The 23,787-nt window shown below is 43.3% G+C and overlaps 1 protein-coding gene across 1 annotated transcript in view; it reads left to right on the top strand.

Annotated features, from left to right (window-relative positions):
- CSMD1 (CUB and Sushi multiple domains 1) overlaps nucleotides 1–23,787 on the top strand; it is a 3,932,590-nt gene that overhangs the window by 3,329,027 nt on the left and 579,776 nt on the right. The window contains exon 50 of the mRNA XM_086925641.1: nucleotides 21,788–21,973. Within this exon, the coding sequence (XP_086781767.1) occupies nucleotides 21,788–21,973 (186 nt within the window). The remainder of the gene's footprint in view (nucleotides 1–21,787; nucleotides 21,974–23,787) is intronic.

Genomic DNA, 23,787 nt, shown 5'->3' with positions numbered 1-23,787 from the left:
CCCTATTATAATGTGTGAGCAAACTCAAAATACTGGATACAAATAGAAAAGAATCACTGGAGAGCATGCATAGTCAGGAGCAGAGATATTACATCTGACGAGGGGTTCGCTTTGAGTGTCAGAGTATTTTAAGCCCCAAACATTATCATATTTTTATGTTCTTTATTCTCTGCTGAAGGTACACAAAACATTTTATTTGCAACTGTTTAGCTGTTGATTTGAGTTGGTGGGTTGGCTTACTGATATCAAGCAGTATCACATATCCAATACCACAATCAACTTACCTCAATCTGCATCGTACACGTCTTTAGGCAGACTGTTCTTTAGGACAACAGACTGTTCAGTAATTCAATGACCTTGTGTTTTAATGTGATGCACATCCCTCAAAAGTCATACATAAGGTTCCATTGTCACAGCGTTTATGTTGAATGTAACACGCTATCCTTAAAGACAAAGGTGCCGATTTACTAACGTTTGTTAAAGTGCAATGCAGCAAGACAATTTGCTCCGCTGCATCAAATGGAGAGGGCAGGAATGTGCCGTATCTATAAAAATGTGCACTCTTTCTCTATGTGCTGGCACACTAGTGGCCAAGAAGCACAATCGCTGGTACCCTTACAACATGGTTCAAGGGTGACTGAGTTCTCTTCTTTTTATGTGTGCTTCAGAATGCAGCCCATGCAGAAAGAGGAAAAAATCGAGGAGAAATATACAAATTTCTTCTTGCTATGCCTTCCCTGGGAAGGCGTATCATTTTGACGCATTACCAGATTTACAAGTGTTAGGGAATCTGAGAATTCACCCAACTTCATTGGTGGATGCAAGCAAACCCTCACACTCTACCAATGGAATGCCTTTCCAGGACTAAGTAAAGCAAGCCTGCAATTTGTGCTGCCTTGTGTTACTCCAGAATTACTATGCCAAGCAGAGCCATGTAAGATGGGACTGCATGGCATAAGCACTTGAGCAAAAGCAACGCAAACCCTCAATAAATGTGGCCTGAGCTGTACAGGGCAGGCCAGTATTCATACTAAGAAAGGTCCATATTGGTCAGGATCACACAGGTGAGTAGGATGTAATGGCTTCCATTCCTCCTGGAAACACTGCAGTGTTAAAAGGATATAACCTTCATTCCCTACTGTTAGACCTGTCAGCTTCAGGTCGGTCTTCCCCCAAACATTTAGTCTACTAACCTTTGTTGATTAAATACATTTTTTGGGGACTTAAGACTCTGTGCACTTTGCCCGTACTGACCAGCCTAAACTGGTGTGCTCACTCCCCTGAACACAGTTCAATTGGCTTACACTTGATTTACATATTACATTTAATTGTAGAGTGGTATACCATATACCCAGGGCCTTTAAATTAAATATTACCAGGGAGCCTGCTGCCCTTACCATACCACTCATTTAAGTAGCACCTTAAAACATGTCCCAGACCTGCCACCGCAGCCTGAATGCAGTTTTAAATTAACAATTCGACTTGGCAATGTAACCCCCTTGCCCTCTTTTATTTGCCTTTTAACCACTCACTAAGGTAGGCCCCAGGTAGCTTATAGGACAGGGTGCAATGTAATTAAAAGCTGGACATGTACTTTTAAGTTTTACATCTCCTGGTAGTGGAAAACTACTGTGAGGCCAACCTCACCTGGGTTGTACAGATTAATGGTTCTAAGCAGAAAGAAACTATGTGTTTTCTTTTCTTTTTTGTGTTTTTTTATATTTTGATGGTCCTGAGGAGAGCCCTGGGAATCACAGGGTTCGAAACGCCTGGACCTTGTGCCCTCTTAAGTCAAGCAAACACATTCTAATCTAAATGGTTGTGGCTAATGCACGTATAGTTTAGGATTCAACTGTATAAATTCATTTGGTGGTGCAATATAACTGGGTCCATTATTGCTGTGTTGGTTGACGGAGTGCGCGTTTGTGTTTCCTCGGGGGGAGCCCCTTTTTTACAACTATGAATACAATTGGGCCACTCCCTGGGTTGGACAGATGAATGCATGGAGTGGGTTATGAATTGGGATTGAATGTGAAACGGTTGGGAGAGAACATTGAATATGTGAGGTGTTTTATATCAAGTAATGGATTGATAAAATAATGTATGTCTTAATGCAATTGTGCTTTTAATTTGCATCGCGCTCGCCTCCATTGTGCCCCTGTGTTGTTTTGGGATTGCCTGCTTGCTGCTGCCATTTTGTTTGTTGTTGACTCCTTCCCCTGATCTCCACCCCGCCTCCCTGCTGACCCTCCCTCCCACTGATACTGACCTCGCTGCCCCACCTCTATCGCGCTGTGACCGTCCTGCTTTCAGCAGAAGCGGCCGCTCCACTCACTGCTCCCTGCCTCCTGGAAGTGGTATTGTAGACGCCGAGACCCGGTCTCACTCCCTACCTGAGCCTGCATTATTGAATAGAAGCACCTAGTCAGTGCTCAGCGCTAGATCGCCCCGGCCGCCGAGCATTTCTGTAGAAATCCGCCGAGACCATTTACAGCACCAAAGTCCCATAGTGCGCTTGTGCGACAGCAGCTCCTGCACCGTGCTGCCTGAAATAACATTAGTGCCTGCAATTGTGCTTTTAATTTGCATCGCGCTCGCCTCCATTGTGCCCCTGTGTTGTTTTGGGATTGCCTGCTTGCTGCTGCCATTTTGTTTGTTGTTGACTCCTTCCCCTGATCTCCACCCCACCTCCCTGCTGACCCTCCCTCGCCCCTCCCCTTCCACTATCCACATATGACAGATGCATTTGCGCGCAGCGTTCACGCGCAGCGATCGAGCCCCATGCGCGCCGAAGGTGCGCCAAAGGTAAGCCCGTCTACGCCCGTCCGCGCCTGGACCGCGCCCAGCGCCAGACCCCCTGGTCCCCGTCCCACCCACCCCACCCGCATTACATACACCGGCTCCACCCTACTAGCCCTTAACCCCGGCCGACTCCCCAACTGCGCCCAAGCCGCCCTGGACACACCCATGGACCCTTCACATGCAACTCCTGCAAGTTTGACGGCACCAAGACCAACTCCTCATCCACTAACACCAAACAGAGACCTGACACCAACCACCTAAAATGCATCCTGCTCAACACCCGCTCGGTCCACAGACACGCCATCGACCTTTGGAATCTACTATACACCATTTCTCCGGACGTCGCCTTCCTAACAGAAACATGGATGAACGCCTCATCAGCTCCAGACATCACCATAGCCATCCCGGAAGGCTACAAGATCATCCGAAAACACCGCAACAAGCAAACAGGAGGAGGCATCGCTATCGTCCACAAGAATTCCATCCGCATCTCAACCAGCTCAGACGTCAACCTCCGAACACCTTCACTTCCAGATCCACACCGACCCCAAGACCACACTCAGAGGCACCCTCCTCAACAGGCCACCAGGACCCCGTGCACAATTCAGTGAAGACATCACTGACTTTATCACCCCACACGCCCTCCCCTCCGAGGACTAGATTCTATTGGGAGACCTCAATTTTCACCTGGAAAAAACCAACAACAGCAACACCACCGCCCTTCTGGACAATCTCGCCAACCTCGGACTCAAACAACTTGTTAATACCCCCACTCACTACGCAGGTCACACACTCGACCCTATCTTCACCTCCAGCAAACATATCTCCTTCAGTCACACCACAACTCTCCATTGGACGGACCACAGCTGCGTTTACTTTATCTACAATAAGACCGCAACCCACAACCATCCCCAACCTACTCTGCAAAGAAACTGAAACAAAATCACCATCGACCAGATCTCCTCATTGCTTCTTCAAAACCCCCCTGCCCACTCTTCGAACCCCAAAGAAGCAGCCATTAACCTCACCCAATGGCTAACCAACAGCGCCGACAACCTAGCACCCCTGAAAAAACGTCAAATCAAACTAGGAAACAAAAAGGCCCCCTGGTTCAACGATGATCTTAAGAAATCCAAGAAACTCTGTCGCTCCCTTGAGAAGTCCTGGAAAAAAGACCCAAACACCAGCACCAGGGACGCCTTCAAAAACGCCACCCCGATACACCACCAACTGATCCGGACTGCCAAGAAAGCTGCATTCAAAGACCGACTAGACAACAACGGCCACAACAGCAAGGAATTATTCAACATCGTCAAAGAGTTTACCAACCCCACTGCCAACTCCAACGACATCACTCCCTCTCAAACCCTTTGCGACTCCCTAGCTTCGTTCTTCCACGACAAAATCGCAGACAACCACAACAGCTTCGACAATCAACCCGGAGACCAACCCACCCAACCTTCTGCCGTACCTTTGCCCCCCTTGAACATCCTTAACGAATGGAACCCAATCTCCACTGAGGACACCATCCGCCTGATGAACTCCATCCACTCAGGATCCCCCACAGACCCATGCCCTCACCACATCTTCAACAAAGCAGATCCCATCATAGCACCACACCTCCGAGACGTCATCAACTGCTCCCTCAACTTCGCCACCTTCCCGAAAAGCTGGAAACACGCCGAACTCAGCGCCCTTCTGAAAAAACCCACAGCTGACCCCACCGAACTCAAAAACTACCGCCCCATCTCGCTCCTTCCATTCCCGGCCAAAGTTATCGAGAAAGCTGTCAACAACCAACTCGCCGCCTTCCTCGAAACCAACAAATCCCTCGACTCCTCACAGTCCGGCTTCCGAGCCAAACACAGCACTGAGACCGCACTCATCGCAGCAACAGACGACATTCGAACTCTACTGGACAATGGAGACACAGTCGCCCTCATCCTCCTCGACCTCTCCGCAGCCTTCGACACAGTCTGTCATAGCACCCTGATACAACGCCTCAGAAACATCGGAATCCAGGGAAAAGCACTGGAATGGATCACCTCGTTCCTTGCCGGAAGAGCCCAGAGAGTCCGCCTCCCACCATTCAAGTCAGAGGCCACTGAAGTCATTTGCGGTGTGCCACAAGGATCCTCACTCAGTCCCACCCTCTTCAACGTATACATGAGCCCCCTCGCGGCCATCGCACGCCAACACAACCTCAACATCATCTCCTACGCTGATGACACTCAACTTATCCTCTCACTCACCAAAGACCCTAACACCGCCAAAACCAACCTACATGAAGGAATGAAAGAAGTAGCCGAGTGGATGAAGCATAGCCGTCTGAAACTGAATTCCGACAAAACAGAAGTCCTTATCTTAGGTACTTCCCCCTCTGCCTGGGACGACTCTTGGTGGCCAGAGTCCCTTGGAAAAGCACCCATCCCGACAGACCACGCACGTAACCTGGGCATCATTCTGGACTCCTCACTCTCGATGACCAGACAAGTCAACGCCATTTCATCATCTTGCTTCAACATTCTTCGCATGCTCAAAAAAACATTTTGCTGGATCCCCACCGAAACTAGAAAAACGGTCACCCACGCACTGGTTACAAGCCGCCTGGACTACGGAAACACCCTATACGCCGGTACCACCGCAAAACTTCAGAAAAAACTCCAACGCATCCAGAACGCATCAGCCAGACTCATACTAGACATCCCGCGTAACGACCACATTTCTGGTCACCTGAAAAACCTCCACTGGCTCCCCGTCAATAAGAGGATAACATTCGGTCTCCCAACCCACGCACACAAAGCACTTTACGAACTTGGACCCGAATGCCTCAACACACGACTTTCCTTCTACAGCCCCTCCCGCCAGCTACGCTCCTCCAACCAAGCCCTTGCTGCTGTACCTCGCATCAACAAAACCACCATGGGAGGAAGATCCTTCTCCTACCTGGCGGCTAAAACCTGGAACTCACTTCCCATTCCCCTTCGCCTCACTCAGAACCACCTAGCATTCAGAAAGCAACTTAAAACCTGGATATATGACAAGTAATCCCCCACCCTTCTCCAAGCGCCTTGGGACCCTCTGGGTATGTAGCGCGCTATATAAATTAATTGAATTGAATTGAATAGTTGTTGTTCGTTTATTGATGAGTCAGCTTTGTATAATTGTATTTCTTGTAAATGAAGAAGAAGATTGGAAAATAAAAAACAATTTTGTGAAATTTACTTTTTGTTGAGAGCATTGATAAAGCTACAATGTCCTCTAGCTTTAAGTCAATTGCTAAATAGAACTCAGTACTGGCACATGTAGAAAGTTGGCATTTCCCTGCCCTAAACCACTTTGTCCCTGCAGCCTCTCCTGGGTCTCATGACAGGGTTTAACATGAAGTTAGACTTTGTGAATTTTTCCCAGACATTCATACAAAAGAGGGATTAGGTGTGCCTGAACAGACCATCAGCTGCCAGGATAGGAGGGGCAGAGGTGAGCAAAGTCCCACTTACAACAGAAAAATCTGTGCTCTGCCTTCACATAAAGGGTTCACCTCCACAAAGACACTTCAACCAGCTTAAGGCCAGGGCGGGGAAGTAAGCAAATTACATGTATTTTAAAGATCATCTACAAACGTCAGAACTGGGTATAAAAGAACTGTGAGACCCACTTTTCAACTCACTTCTGGGCCTGTGGAAAAGGCTCTCAGAGGACTTCATGTTGCTGTGACCTGCTATGCACTGTGCAAGACTGCTTTGCTGTACCTGGAATGACTGATTGCTGCCTTGAGTCTGCCTCAATCCCTCAGAGGCCAGCCATACTCTTTGAGCCCTATGTCTTCACTTACACCCAGGACTATCACAGTAGCTCCAAAGGCTAGTTTGCTGGCCTCCTTTTCAGAGCCACAGGGAACACAAAAGGATACCAGCATCTTGAACTTGGACCAGGATCCAGGCTGAGAGAGTCCTGAACCCCCAAGTGGCATCCCACCTATCCAGGACTTTTGATTGTGGTGTTAAATGTGCCCAGATAGCCAAAAATCTAAATCTGAGGACTGACATTTTTGGTCTCAAAATCTCTCGTCAATCCGCACAAGGTCTGCCTACTGGTTGACCCGACTTTGCGGCTGCTCCTGCTATATTCTTTTCCACAGGAGCAAATCCTGTTCAGCAGTCCTTTGCCAAAGGGATATCGGAGCCCCTGGAACTTCGTTTTATTACAGCCTCCTGGCTCTTTACGCCGAAGATTTTCAACTTCCAGAAAAGAATCTAAATCTGAACATAGAAATCTTCTTTGCAGTTTTAACCCAGGGCTCCCCTATAAGACACGTCCTCCTTGGACAGTGCCTGCGGACTTACCCCACTGAAATTTACCTCCTCAGGAAATTCTTCTTGACAATTCTTCCAAGATCGAAGGGAAGCGCTGACTAGGCCCAATCCACTTCTTGTATCCAAACTGCACTCTATCATGGTTGGACATATATTTAGAATTTAACCCGGTCTTGAGCGAAAAGATGTCAGCGGTTGGCGCTTTGAAGATTCCTAACTGCAGTTCACCTGAATTTTTGTCATTTCAGTGATAATGTATTATTAATATTAATATGTATCCAAATTGTTGTGGTATTTTTCATGTGGCGTGTTTTTACTCTTTTGTGTGCAGTATAAATACTTTTCGACATTGCCTCTAAATTAAGTCTGACTACATGTTATGCCAAGCTACCCAGGGTTAATCACAGGGTAGTTTAGTGACTTGTTGTGGTTCTCTCTGCAAAGGACTGAGGCTGTTGCTACACCAAGGTTCACACCCCAGTAAACCAACAACCTAATTTCTCACACCTGCAATGTGAAAGTGGCCAGATTTTGAAGCTTAAGTTGCCTCATTTGAACCTTATCCTCTTCTCCGAAAAACAAATTCAAATCCCACTCGTAAAAGATTATTTGAGGTTAACACAACATATAGCAGATTCTGGTTTGCAAAACACATTTCCAAAAATATCACATCAAACACTTTCTTTTCTAAATATTAAAATAACTTTTCTGTTCAAGCATTTATTAAATACTCACATTTGCTTTTCCTCCAATTCCAATGATTTAGATTTACCTATTAAATCCTGTAAGATTATATGCAACTATCTGCAGTAGTCTGAATGTATTCCAAAGCATAGCAACCTGGTAACTTCAGGTGATGTTGAGACATGGACAGAAACAGAAGAAACTGCCCTCTTGCACGTAGATGACTTGAACCTGACAACGTTTTCTAGAATTACACAGACACAGATTTGCTAATTTCTTAGTCCAAATTGCTCTATTATGACTTGATTTCCCTATTTGTACGTTGAATGCAGATCACCATACAACATTGTTTATGAATCTCACTGTCAAGCTTTTTGGGATGCGAGATCACAATCTTGATGTAAGCAGAAATTTACTAAGATGAAGGTTCAACAAGGGTGAACCATTTTTCTTTAGTGTATCCTTGAGTAAACTGGAGAATGGTGTGTGAGGATCTATGGTATTTAAAAGCTTAGAAAGCAATTACATTGTAAATGGAAAATACTTAATTTGTCTACCCTTTTAGTTAGAATGATAGCAAGTATCAAGGAAAATTACACAAATATGAAAACAATCTGTAAAGTAATGGCAGAACGTAGAAACAATACTGTTTAAAAGTTGTTCCCTCATGCACTAAAGTATAAAGAAAGCATTGTCCTGACGATAGAACCACTGGCGGCAACGTACTGTTATGACATGAGTGATGCAGATATAAGGGTGGGGAAGTGATGCACCTCATATAATTATATGTGGATGTTGTTTTGTTCTACCTTTAGCACCCTGCTGAAGTGGTACTGCAGCTTCTAGCACAATTGGAGTTGTTTGGGGCAGTGGCAGGTCTCCATGTTAATAGGAGTAAAACCCTGCTGTTTCCCTTGGGGGCACTGCAGGGAGTGCCAGAGATAGATTTAGTCCCACTGGGGCTATGCTGAGAGATGACCTCCTTCAGGTTGGCATTATGGTGGGCCATTCCATGGCAGATCAGCTCAGCATTGTATTGAGCCGCTAGTGAATTGGTTGACCGTCAGTCACTTGTGGAACACTCTGCTGCTTTCCATGATAGTGAGAGTCACATTTTCAAAAAAGGTGTTCCTTCCCAGATGTTTATATGCCATACAGAATGTTTTCTATATGCTTCCATGCAGCCTATTTAAGACAATAGTTTATTGATCTCACTTGAGTAGCCGGAAGGAGGAGCCGAGATGCATTCCCCCAATTAAAGCAAGATATGTTGAGGGGTGAAATTGGCCTTCTAGACCTGGAGCTTTACTATTATGCACCCAAACTGCAACACACAGCTTAATGGGGATCTGGGGACGATAACTGGGAGATAAGACTGCTCTGCAGCAACTATGGTGCACTGTGCACATGCTGCTGAAACTGGCCATGCACAGGTCTCATGCACCACCTGACACCCTGCACCTGGTCAGACAGGTGGCAGATGTCTGGGAGTGAATGGTCACAACAGGGTTTGAGAGACCATCCTTCGCTAGGGAGCTGAGTATATGGACATTACTCCCATTTAGACTAATGAAGGTCACATGTCTGTAGAGAGATGGAGGGAGGGGGCTGCGAAATGCTGGGCCACTCATATCCAGGGGAGGTGTTCCTTACATTTGTGGAGTCACAAGAGATGTTTGCAGTGGGGGGGACAGTTCTTTCAGCACAATAAACTGTCACACAGGGCACAAGAGATCTAGCTGGAGTTCCTGAGCACTCCTCGGGTCATGGACATGCTGCATTCACTACTAATGGCTTAGTTTGTTAGACATTTCGTGGCACAGTTACACAAAACACTCAAGTCAGACAGAGCAAGGAGGAAAACGGTGGCATGACGAGCATGAGGGGAGGAACAGACAGAGCCACTCTCTGACTCAGACTCTAAAGCAACATGTGAATTAGTAAAGACAGTCTCTTGCAATGCCAGATTTAAATTGGCTCACTTTAATTTCCTGCTTTATGCATACTTAATGCCAATCAAACTTAGTTAGATTCGTGAGGGGGAAAGGAGTGGGTGGTCCTATATGTGGGAGTGAGGGTGCCTCCTTATAATTGACAAAGGGTGATAATAAATCTGAGGGAAGTGCCAGTGCTTGCGCTGAAGGAGAGGTCCCAGACGGGCCTACTTGGCATTGTCAGTAGACTCAGAGATGACAAATTACAATGGAAGTTCTTACTATTGGTCATTGTCCTAGCCAAGATGAGGGAGTCATTGGGTGGCTGGGTACTAGGGCCCACCTCATTACGCTGCGGTACAGGTATAACGAAGAATGGGCTGGCACTGAGAAATTCAATTTGAAACTTAGCTGCAGGAATGACAAACTACAGGAGGATTTGGAAACCTTGGCCACCTTTCAGGAGAGTATGCACAGGAATGGAATGGGATGGATGTCCAGGCCACAAAGTCACGGGGAGCGGAGTCCCCTGAAACCTAGGGCGACGGCAGAGGGAATATGAGACTGATGGTATCTAACCTTGGCTCATGTTGAGCAGGGAAGCCTTAGAGAAAGGTTTGTGGACAACCCCATAGGATGCGAGAGTGGTGGGACAGGCAGGTTGTCACAGTGCATGATAGTTCTGAGCAGAAACAAAGTATTACAGAGAACCCATGGGAGGAGTGAAGGTGGGGGTTTGAGATTAGTCTCCTCATATTGAATCCATGATGATTCTACTTTGGCATACAGACTGTCCCAAGTAATGTCTGGTGTTGCTCATTTTATTATTATTGTTTGATCAGTGGTGGAAAAGCACATGCATGTACATGTCACTGATGTGATGTCCTGTACTACCCTACACCAGAAACAATAACGAAAACCTCTCCCTAACTATAAACTGACACACAGGTAATACATCCTAAATAAGAAACAACAACATTGTCCCACAAGAATAACTGTGTATGATTTTTTATTGTATCAAAAATCTTCTTTCTTTTTTCATTTATATGTAAATTCATTCATATAAAACACTTTGCTGTACAGAATTCAAATGGAGCAACCCCCAAAAAAGCAATATAAAAAATATACAACAACAATATGATACCACAAGCCAGACGGACATCAATCATACCATACATAACCCAAGTGAGAAGTACACAGATTGTACACAACACACTGTATTACAAAAACAGTTACAATGCACAAAATACAAAAATAGTTTCAAGATAAAAAAACAGCCCCACACAGTGCTGATACCCATTTTGGAGTGGAACTTTTGCCAACAGTTCCTCTGTCAGGGCGCAGCAGATACAATTTACTTTTTAGTCAGATTTTATCTGTAGATCATGAACAGCATGACCTTTGGTTTAAAAAAACTAGAGGAAAATCCTCTGGATAGCAGATCAAGACATGTAAGAGCTTTAGGCCTCACAAATGTGCATGGTGTGCGTGCACATGAGAGCAGGGACACATAATACACAGCCCCGACGAAGGCCTCAGACCCGATTGGGCTCTTGGTGTGGGCCAAAACATGTTGGCATAGAGGATATAGTTGAATTATTATATTAAACAAAACCCAAGAGATTTTTGATTGTATTCATACCCCAGTTATCCTCAAAATAAAGAAGAATCTTTGGGTATACCTAGAGATATTTTTAATTAATCACTTTTCTGGATCCCTGCTTATCCAGCTTGACTTTATCTAAGAACTCTCATTCCATATATGGTTGAGTCCACCCTGGTGGTACAATTTTACGAGGGTGTGCATGTCACGATAATTTAGTGAGGTGTATATGTTAATATCTTTGGATACTCTTATATCTTTGGATACTGCAGAGGTGATAACCAACATCCTGAAACAGAGGGGATTTATTTTCTTCCCCGGTTAAAATTATTGATTAATCAGTTACTCTGGTGTTTGAGTATTGTTAGCGGGACAGTGCAACTGGTTTTATTGTCTCTCGGTCTCTGTTGTGATAATGGCATTTTCAACAATGCCTCATTTGATCTCGCACTCAGCCTACTCGCAAAGTCAAATACTGAGACCACTGATCTAGCCATCAAGTTTCGCTTGCTATTTCTTAGGGGGGCCCAGGTGCTTCTATCATCTAATATGATCCTTAAATATGGGAAGGTTGACAATATTGTTAACTTCTGTTTGCCCCCCCACCCCAGATTTTCTTATGAGGCTTGTTCGGTTGACCAATCACCATTGTATGGGATTTTGAGTAGATAATCTCTATATCAAGTGACATCATGAACGCTGTAAAAGAGTTTAAAAGTCTCTGAGGTCCCACCCAAATCTTAGCTAATAATACAGCATTGTCTCTGTATATTAATTATGGTATTTGCAAGGATCCTTCCTGGGGTATGTCCTTGGAGGCACCACATAAAGCAAAGCTCTAATTGGTAATATACATGGTGAATAATCAAGGGGCCAAGACACAACCCTTCCTCACACCTTTATGTATTTTTATAGGCGCCTATAATGACCCATAAAAGTCAAATCTTACTGAGACAGTGAGATCCAAATGCAGTTCATATACAAAATTGTCCTATCAAGGCCAGTATCAATTGACATCTTCCATAGCTTTGCCCTTTTGACACTGTCATGTGCCAAAGATAGGTCCATAAAGGCTAAGTACATCCAACCTCTTTTGGCCACAGTATACTTTCCAATTATCAGATTCGAATTCAAGCACTGATCAATTGTCCCTTTCCACTTTCTAAAAGCATACTGGAAAGGGGAGATGACATTTGTTTATTCTAGTCAATCAGCTAACCTAGCCAGGATCACCCGCCCCAGGATCTTAACAGTAGAATCTATCAGGGAAATTGGCCTGTAACATCTTAAATCTGACCTGTTTCCCTTCTTGAATATAGGACTAATGACTGAACTTTGCCATGGAATAGGAGGCCACAGTTTTCAGGCTGCATTAAATACATGTGTCAAAACTTTAACTCATGCTTCCTTGTCGTCCTGAAATAGATTGGCTGGAACCTCATCAGGCAAGAAGCCTTGTTTTTGGATATAGAGGTAATGGCGAGCTCAATCTCCTCCGTAAAGAAAGCAACAGTATCCTTACCGGGAATACCTACTGTCTTAGTCTGAGCTGCATCCTCCAGATTTTCATAAATCTCTGTGATATATGTTTTACCCACGTTTCCTCTTTAATAGTGAAATCTATAGCTCTGTTTGCCACTCTTGTACAAAAGGGGCGATTAATAATTTCCCAGAATAGGGCACTATTACTAAGGGTGAGAGGATTAGGCAGGTCCTCCCAAGCTTTCTCTATAATTTCGTTCTTACACACTATCTTGGATAGATTGTAATCCTTACTTCTCTGTGTTACCTCTGCCCTATCTATTGGAGACGTCTTCAATACCAGTTTCAAATTATGAAAGGATTTAGAGTGGTTAGAGTAAACCATCATACCCCTAAGTGTTGCCTTAGCTTGTACTTAATTTACATGCAGATTCCCCAATATGCGTTCAAAAGTGCCTCATCATTTCCCACTTCACTCAAGCACATTTGAAGATCAACACTACATTTATCATGAAGGGAGTTAAGAAAATTATCCTGATCCTAGGAAGTAATCTCTCTGTTAGTAGGTCCTAAGTTCGGCGTAGCGATCTTGGGTTCCTCCAAGCCAAGGAAAAAGTAAGAAGGTTGTGGTCACTAAATTCAGACCAGTGCACTGTAAGGCTGTGCACACACTTCCACAGGCGGACACAATAGGCTGTTGACTGACAGTGCTGCTAAGAGGATGGCCGTCATTTAGACATCATCTAATCACAGTATATACACTTCACCCGAGCACACCCAATCATTATTTCTGTAATCCAGTTATGGCATGTATCACATATTAGCACACAGCAAAGAGAATCCTTTTATAACATAATACAAATCCCAGAGATGTCTTTAGTCCAATTTCCTGAGATTCAGCTCCAAATAGTACTCTAATCACACTTTCCAATCAGGTCTTGTGTACTTTACTTAAAAACATAAATGTTGACACAGCAACATCTGTGATACATGCCATAACTGGATTACAGAAATAATGATTGGGTGTGCTCGGGTGTAGTGTATATATTATTGGGTCGGGATCACTTAGATCCCCAGACTGATTAACACCCTAGTGGGTGGTTGTAAAACAGCTTTTTTGAGCACCTCTTACTAATTGTAATATAAGTAAATAATTTTTCTATGGACTTGGAGAGTTAGAAGATGTGCGGATCAAATTGAGCAAACCCACTCTTTTTTTTTATATCATCTAATCGCAGCTCCTCCGCTGAAGTAGTCCCCCCTAGAATCAGATTGCAGCAAGTCCAGAGGGGAACTCAGTACCTCCCAATGGAATATTTTGGTTCTGAACATTTCTCTCTCCTGATGCAACCAGAATTACTCTGGAAGAAGGGCCATCTACCCGCTTGGCTCGGTCACAATGTGTTTTGTTAAGGGACTCCGGACATAGCTCTGTTGCAGCCAGATTAGTTCTGATACAGGTGAGCTTGGCATTTTATATCCTTTTAAACCGCTTCAAAATTACATCCAATTCACATTCTCCTTATCAAGGGGAGACTGACTAATTGCAATAAACAGATGTTGCCAGCTTTGTTTCTTCAGCATTCCATTGTCTGCTCCGTTTCTCCGGTTTTAGGGGCGATTCAACAGGTGATAATACCATCTCTGCTCCTGGGGGAACCAAAGACGGCCTCCCGATGGATGCTGGTGAGGGGCCACCCTGCGCATGCTCAATCTCATAAGGAGCTAGAGATGGTCCACTCTAAGAAATAGAGGGGTCTTCCAGCCGCTCAGCAGCACCCACACAAGCCCTGTTCGTCCCAGCCCTCAGGTTGCTACCTTGGTCCAGAGTCAGCCGATGGTCGGTCAAGCATATTTCATTTGCCACTACCCCAATGATTCGCTCCAACATGGCATCTATACTTGTCGGTTTGCATGGGGAAATAGTACCTACGGTAGCTTTGTTCTTCCCCATTGAGTAAACAGGAGATGCAGCCAAAAATGAAACCAAGCTCACCGTGTAGAGCTGGTCCAAGAGATCCACGCTGCGGTGGTGGCCCAGCCCACACTTTTCCTTCCACAGATGGGCCAGCTCTTAACCCGGTCTTTGCCCGAGCCATGCCCAGATGCCACCTGCCCACATCCTGCTCTGCAGGGCTCTTCTTTGGACTAAATGGTGCTTCTGTGCCTGAGCAGCATTGCAGCCCCCCTCCTCCAGGCTGGGATGGCTGGGGAATAGGGTCCCCCTGCAGCAGAGGTTGGCAGAAGCGGCATTGTGTGGCTTCCACACTGCAGGATGCATTTTTGGATTATATGGCACTCCTGCTACTGACCAGCAGTGCAGCCCTCCTCCTCTGAGCCGCGATTGCTGGGGAATGGAGTCTTCTTGCAGCAGCAGTTGAGGGCAGCACCATTGTGAGGCTCCCGCTCTGCAGGACGCCTCTTTTGATTAAAGTCCACGCCTGAGCAGATTTGCAGCCCTCTTCCTCCTCCAGGCTGGGATTGCCCCCCCCTGCAACAGCGGTTGGTGGCAGCAGCATTGCGAGGCTCCCCTTTTATGTATTAAAAAGGAAAGATTAGGCATGGCAAAAGTTTTTTTTGCCAGGCCGAAATGGCAATTTAAAACTGCATACATATGCTGTGACAACAGGCCTGAGGCCTGTTTAAAGCGTTACTTAATTGGGTGGCACAATGAGTGCTGAAGGCCCACTAGTAGCATTTAAGTTGCAGGCCCTTGAGACATGTAGTACCATTTTACTAGGGACTTACAAGTAAATTAAGTATGCCAAATAGATGCAAACCAGTGTTACATTGTTTAAAGGAGAGGGCACAAGCACATTATCACTCATTAACAGTAATAACGTGTGCAGAGTCTTAAGCCAACCAAAATGAACTCAGCAAAAACAGGAGGGTGAAGGCAAAAAGTTGGGGGGAAACCAGGCCAAGAATGTCAGGTCCAACAAAGTCCATGACACAAAACCTGGAACTTCCGGGAACCTAAGAGCAGAACTCAATAAACGGTACTTTAAAAAAAACATGCAAATCTAAGTTTCTCCAGTGATTCTTTGACGAAAATCTTGTCTTTCCAATAGTAGTGATATCAGAGAAATGATATGCCTGTTATCATGTTGGATTCTTGTTACCCCGGATTTACATCTTGAGCATTCCCACAAGACAATTACAGTGTACTAATATGTCAAATTATGGTACACGAAAGATTATAATGATCTAATATAAACAAAAAGTACATTAGTTAATAAAGATACCTACACTAGCCTTTAAACAGATCTGTAACTGCAAAGTCTCCTTAATCCTCACAGATGCTCATCCTATCAAAAGAACAGGACATTTTTCCAAACCCATGCTCTTGGTTTCATGCATGGGAGACAATTCCTACCTAACCAAGAAGCTATTCAGCTCCTCACTGAACATTGTAAACTCAGGCAAATGGGGTTCCAGACTCTTTAGGCAGGCCAAAGATATATTTTTTAAAGTACATTTTATAAAATATTTGTCACAAATACAATTTACTAATGAGCTGGAGACATAATGAATATTTAGAAAATTTCAAGAAGTAACTTTGTATTTGGCTTCTGGGTGGAGATAACATTCTTTGGTTTAAAAATGAACTCCCAATGCTTTCTTACATAACAGCTAACCCTGCTACAATTAACTTAGCTTTTTAGACCATTATTTGGAGAAGATTTGAGTCCTAACGGAATAAAAATGTCAATTCTGAACCAGGTCTAACCTTTTAGCTGTAGCACATAGCAAACAGGCTTAACCAAATACCTCAATACAATCCCACTCTAATCTATACAGCTAGAGTATAATTTAATGAACAACTAGAGGTACTGACAGTCAGAAACAGATGTCCGACAGTACAACGCGTGCTTTTACAACGTATACCGTTACGACGCAGGTTTTACAACACAAGTTGTTACAACGACTTGCATTGGGGGGCGCTGAATAGTGAATAGTCTAATTTACTATTCCAACTCCAGTTCCCGTGGATAGTAGGGAAGGTGTTGGATAGTAAATTAAACTATTCCCTATCCTAGAGCGCCCTCCAGCAAAAGTTGTTGTAACGACTTTCGATACAGGGACCCGGTTTATCCTGCTGGAAAGTTTATCTTCGGATTATCTTGAGATTAATCCTCATCTATGGGCAGTGCTGCAGGCTGAAGTGGAGGGAGGCTTGACAATGGCAGCCTTATCAACCACAGGACCTCAATGGGAAACTCAGCTCTGGCAGAAAATGTGGATATTCTTTGTTGACAGCTGGAATGCTCTGAGCAGGCTGTGTCCTCTGTGAAGTCCATTCACGTCAAGACTTAGAAATTTCCTGGAGAATGTGGTTTCATGGGGATGAGCCTTGCATTTACACTGTGTTAAGTTGGCATGAACTTGTTAGAAGTTTAAAAGCCATTTTTCCTTTCTGTTGCCTTTGCACACGGCACACTTTATTATAAATGTTTAGAGTTTAGCAGAGTGTTTTGCTTCACATGAGAATAATATGTTTTTCTATATTAGCAGCCTTGCTTGGTAAGCTATGTCTGAACAGTGAGAACCAAGGCCTTCAAGGTTATTTCAACACAGTGGTTGTTGTTCGGACTCATCAGCGCACGTTCTGGACATAACATATATGCAGCTGTGGCCACCTCTGATTTTGGCGTGTTTAATAATGCACTGCGTAGGCATGATCAAAGTTGGAGAAGATTTGCATGCAAAGAGCCAGTGCAGAAACTGATGTGATCCATTTCTGCTAGGACCAGAGGTATGGGGCCGCCCTTGTAATCCCAAGAGACCTTCTGTAGATATAAAATACCCTACTAGCTAAGAAGGGTGAGGTATAGTTGTATTCTAACCTGTTTCCATTTAGCATTGTAACATGCTTTCTCCCTTTGTATTTTATGGAATAGTAACTATGCTGATAATCTTGTTGATTATAATATGTCTGCTTGTATTAGCTAAAATACTGTGCATGGGAACACAGCATTAAAAATAAATATTTCAAACTTTCACGTGTCTCTATTTACTCCCTGTTTTGGACTGGTATGAGAGTATAACGAAAGAGTGTTGATGTGTTTCACAATGCCTGAGGTATTCTAAGTTCCATGTTCTGGGTTGTCTAATCATTGGGGTTAAGGAGGAACCAATGAGACACTGATTGCTAGTCTGGTAGGGGATTTTGGCTACTAAGGTGAGTTTTGGCACACCCTAATTCACTGAGGTTCCAAGTCTCTATGCACAGTTCTGTGTAGGAGCAGAATCCCAGCGACAGTGGTTGAAATCAATATAGCCATAATCGGTACTATATTTTGCCCAATATCCAGCCGGATAAGGGCAATTTAACATGCAAATAAATGAAATAAAACAAATGTGTGAATTATTACAGTGGGATACAAGCCTGTATGCATGAACTCACATAACAAACAAACACAGTGAAAGGCTCAGGCAGCTTCTAGTTGTTGGTGTCAAATAATTTACAATAAAGTAAACAACAATTAGGAAAAGGTAACCTTTAAGCATACTACACATACAAATCACTGTGTATAAGGTTGACAGAGCTGTAATTAATTCACATGTTTGTTTTATTTCATTTATTTGCATAGAAAATTGCCGTTATCCAGCTGGATATCGGCCAAAATATAGTACCGATTAGGGCTATATTGATTTCAACCGCGTTCCCCACTAACTCAGGGGCCACTGCCTCTTATAGTACATTCCTGAGTACAGCACAACCTGACTTTTCTGATCCCCTATCTTCTTGAATGGTGTTACTTTGTAGTACAAGGCGTGTTTTTAACTAGGTCCAACAAAACACTCTTCTGCCCCATCTCCCCACAAAAACAGACACTGGCTTTGCATACTCACTATGGTGGTAGTCCCTTAGCCTTATGATCTTACCTGTAAAGAGGACACCTAGGGTACTAGGCACTTGTCCCATACATTTATATTCTTGCTAAATGTATATGACATTTCAAGTTATTTCAAAAGGAACAATGTTTTACACTACCTCAATAATGAAACGGCAGACAAGTCTCTGGAGAATGCCTCAGACAGTACTAAAAAAATACCTCATTGAAGTCTTGGTATAGATTCTCTCCCATCACTCTTCATAGACAACAATTGTAAGTAGAGACATTTGCCCTCAAAACTTGTTATATCACCACAACTGAATAGGTGATAGGGAGATGGAAACCAGCAGTATGAGCATGGTTTGAAGGACAGCCGAATGCTTGATTATCACCTGCAAAAAATGAAGGACCAAACATTTATGCCTGCAACCGGGAACGCTCAAGGCTGCTTGCAGACTCACCACAAGACATTTCTGAAGCATTTGCCTTCTTCAGTGAGGTTCTACTTAAATCGACTGAGCATGGAGAAACACTGGTGGAGAGACAAATTACACATTTCATCTGCCCTTGCCTTTACTTTAAGAATTGTGAACTTGCCATTAACAAATCAACTAAGTTTCAAACACCTTGCCAGAATACCCATGTGCAAATTCCTCAGAGAGGTCTATATGAGGTGTTCTTGGAAGTGGAGAACACAAAACAACTGTGGCCCATGCCTTATAAGACCATTGTATCACTCCTCCCTAAAAACAGGAAAGGGTTTTTAGATTGTGAGAGCTATACATCCATCTCCCTGATTATTGTTAATATTAAGATACTAACCAAAATCCTGGTATCAACACTATGTAAGGTAATTTTCTGACTAATTTACCATTCTGAAGGGGGTTTTAACCCATGGAGTTCCTCTAGGAATCTAGGAATTGTCTGGGGACGCTTGCTTATTTTGCCTGGAGTTCGCAAGGAAATAATTTCCATTTTTCGGGATGCTGTGTAAGTGTTTGATCTGGTGGAATGAGATATCCCTTCAGAACTACGGGCAGATTTAGCCTAGGACAAGACTTCATCTCAAAGGTCAGATGGCTACATAAATCCCCAATGGCCCAGATAAACTTGAGCCGTTTCCTATCAACCCAATACTGTTAAAATGTAGCTGAGACCAGGTTTCCTCTGGTACCCTCTTCTAATCATCCTTTTCCTTGAGCCCCTGGCAGCCAACATGCAATCAATGGTGTTGGCTAAAATATGATGATTCCAGCTCTGGCACTCTTAAATCCCTCCATTATGCTGATGATATCCACATGATGATCACTTATCCCAGCATGTTTTTACCGGCTCTAATATACCTGATTGATTTATTTTCACAGTTTTTTCTCTATGAGATACATTGAGACAACTGTGGGGAACCATTTAATTCCTGTTCTGCATGAAGGAATTAGTTGCTGGGTATAAAGTGGATTATGCTACTTGGGTATTCTACTGAAAAGAAGACTTGAGGGGATGGTAGAAGATAACACTTCCAATTTAATGACTGAGACTTGATCCATATTTGAGAGGCAGTTAAGTTGTCGTTGCCTCAAAGTACAATTATGTCTTTGGAATGCTTCCTTTCACAATGTGTAGATTGACCCTAACGCATTTTGACTTACATATTAATTCCTTTTTTGTGACAGTGACAAACTAATTTTGAAAGCCTTCATGCTCACATAGACTCAGGTAGTGTGCACCTGCTACTGATGGAACTCTATTCCCTTGCAAACTACCTTTTCCAGCTAATCCTCTTTCATCCAGTAACTCTTTACCCGCCTCCTTAGGTTGATAAAGAGTGGTACATACTCTGAAATGGTCCCCAGACTAAGATTAAAAACCCTCTGTGGCTAAATATGCTTCCAATTTGGAAACTCATACATTATTTACTGGTGATAGACCAGTGATTCCACAATTGAGCATCCCCATCTCCATAGGGCGATGTCGGTCTGGTGATTGGTCGCTCCCCATTGTTTTTGAATGCATGGCACTCCGCATGAATCACATGACTCATTTCAGGTGACACTTTGAAGCTCTTCCAGGCACTATAATCTATGTTTGGCCTAGGAGCTGTGTTGTCGATCTAGCCAGGTGGCCCTTCATATGGTTTTTGCGAACCTCACTAATGCAGATCTATAGTGAAAAACTGGGGAAACTTAAAAAAGGGGTTTGGGACTGATATGAGATGCCTATTTAACATATTTATTTTACCCCGGATAAAGCCACTACTGGAAACGTTGGTAGGTCACACTATCCCATATTTACCTCCTGGAGTCCTTGCCCAGCCTGCTAGCTAGGCTAAGCTTAGCTTTTGAGAAAGGATAGACTAAAAGTTTCAGACTTCAGAATCCTTCACAAATGCACTGGGTCGCCCCTCCGTTGGCAGAAGTCCTGACTCCTGCCCCAAACAGGTGCAGAATGGCCGACATGGTGATGTCAAACATATTCTAGAGCCTGGCAGTATATATTGTTTACCTGTCACCGTATTTCCATCTTGTTTCCAGCTGACCGTTTGGCCTTATTGCACACATGTTTGAATGAAAAGGATGGAGGAAACAATCCTTAGATTTCGCTGGTGATGGATCTGTAATAGCTCTGCCCTGAAAATATGAAGGAACATTATTTTTTGAAAGAATAGAACAAAATGAACAATTTGATACTAAGGGTAATGAATGCCTTTATATTAAGAAATGATATAGGGCGTGTTTATTCAGCTATTGTGGACATTTATATTTACTTTGTTTATAGAATGCCTTCTGTGAAAATTCTGAACATAATTGATGTGTTAACATGAAGATGTATACATTTAATCTGTAAATTATTATCTCGCCGTTTTGTTTTTCTTTGGCAATATTCTTAATGTATTGTTCCTTCCCACATGCTTTTCACAATAATCAATTTCTAGTTTTCAGGAGTTTAAATTCTATATAACAAATGTTGCATTTCTTGTGAATTTTGAAGAAAAGACTCATTGTACATGTTTGTGATTCAAGAGACGACGATGGTGGGCTTAATTGCATGTGTGTTGGCCACAATATTATTCACTCTGATGAGTCAGGCATGCGCAGAACTAATTATTACCTTGATGTAATTTCTTTCTAGCGATATCATGTGGAATTCCAGAATCTCCAGGAAATGGTTCAGTTATGGGAAATGAGTTCACTTTAGGCAGTAGAGTGATTTATCAATGTAACGAGGGCTTCAGACTAGAGTCTAGTCAACAAGCAACAGCGGTGTGTCAAGAAGATGGATCATGGAGTAACCAGGGGAAACCACCTGTTTGCAAACGTACGTATGCACATCTTCTTATGATAATATACGTGAATATATTGCTTTTAAAATTATCGCTTCATCACAGCTTTGTGCCCGTAAATGTCACTAACAATAATGTTTGTGCTTCTCTTTCTCTGTTCTTGAAATATCAATAAATAGACATATTCAGTGATTACTTAAAACAAGAACAGTTTTGTCGTTAAATAGCATCGCCGGATCATAACGATGACTTATTCACAAGTATAGCACTTAATGAATATTTGTCGAATTGGTCATGTAGACTTCAAGGGTGGGTTAATGTGTATTTTTTTGTTTTTTCTAAGAATAGAATCCGAATATTAGGGAAAGGTATGGAACATTTTAGTTCTCACTTGTGCTATTTCCAGTAGCGGCTCCTCCCACTTCTTTTAAGCAGTGTCACCAAAGGAAAAATAAAATGATAATAACTCTTAAGTTATTATCATTTTATTCTTTTGCATGTTGGAGCAGCTTTGCGGACAGGACAGGGCTGGGAGGGGAGGAGGGGCCCGCTAAACATTCATGCGCACTTTGCATGTTCTCCACCCAGACTGCTTTAGTCCCTGGGTGTAATACATGCCCAGACCCCCATTGCCTGACTGAGCACCAAACTACAGCACTCAGACAAATCACAACGATGCATTACAGTGCTGTGATTGGCTCAAGGGAACCTTGGTGCTTACCAACCACACCATTGCATTGCACCGTTGTGATTGGCTCTCGAGAACCTAGGTGCTTCCAGAGTGCTCTGTTCCGGAGACGAAGACATGGCGAGGAGTTACATTTTTTTATTCTTTACCCACTCTCCTGCCTCCCCCCTCACCTTTGGCCCCCCACGCCAGATGTGTGCCAACCTCTGCTGGCTATTTCCAGAACAGGTAGCATTTTTATAAACAAAATAATTCTAACTTAGTGCATAGCTCTCATGTGAAAAGACGTACTCATTCAATATGGATTCAACAAAATATGTTTGGTTATTAAGCCTGAAATTGAAAAGATGTAAAACGAGTTCATAAGTGAAAAAGGAATATCTTCATTAAGGTGCCAAATCACAAAATTTCTCATAAATGTTTAAATGTGCGGCGTAATCCTATGCATTTATGACCACTTAAGATTACTCCTATAGGGCCATGTTGCACTGGTCGCAAAATACTGGGTGGTACTTTTCAAACCGACCCATGTACTAATAGGTCAGATCCCAAAGTAACAATTGCTAGTGGGTCGCAATTCGACCTCACTCATGAATATTAATGAGGTAGGTTGCAAATTGTGACCCAGTAGAAATTATAGCTATCATGGGGATGGTGGCCTGAAGCCCACCATGTCTGCAATTACTTTTAAATAAGCCATTTAAAAAAAAAATTGCCAGTTTTCCTTAAAGAAAAACTTGACACGTTTAAAAAAAAGAAATGCTACAAACAACATTATTGAAAAAATATTTTTTGTTCAACATTCACAAAAGGGAAGAGAGTTCCTCAGGGACCCCTTCCCTATGTGAATGCCTTACCACTACCTTTCAGTATTTGATAAATTAAGAATGTTTTGCGACTGGATTTCACTTGCAAAACTTTAACACATATCAATCCCATTTCGCCTTTCACACCTCCATTCCAAATACTGCTTTGCACTTTTGCCGCGAACCCAAATTGCGATTTGGTAACGTGTTACTAAATTGCAGTTTGTACACACCAAAAGGCCTTTTTGTGGTTTTTGGGCCAAATCGAGCTGTTCGCAACATATAAGAGTTTGCACATCTTGCACTTGATTCACAAAACAAGAAGGTGAAGATTTAAGTGTCCTCTGATATGCAG

This window comes from Lissotriton vulgaris, chromosome 6 (genome assembly GCF_964263255.1).
Source record: "Lissotriton vulgaris chromosome 6, aLisVul1.2, whole genome shotgun sequence".
Taxonomy (NCBI): domain Eukaryota; kingdom Metazoa; phylum Chordata; class Amphibia; order Caudata; family Salamandridae; genus Lissotriton; species Lissotriton vulgaris.
Note: the sequence above shows the minus strand (reverse complement) of the source record. Positions and strands in the feature narration are given on the sequence as shown.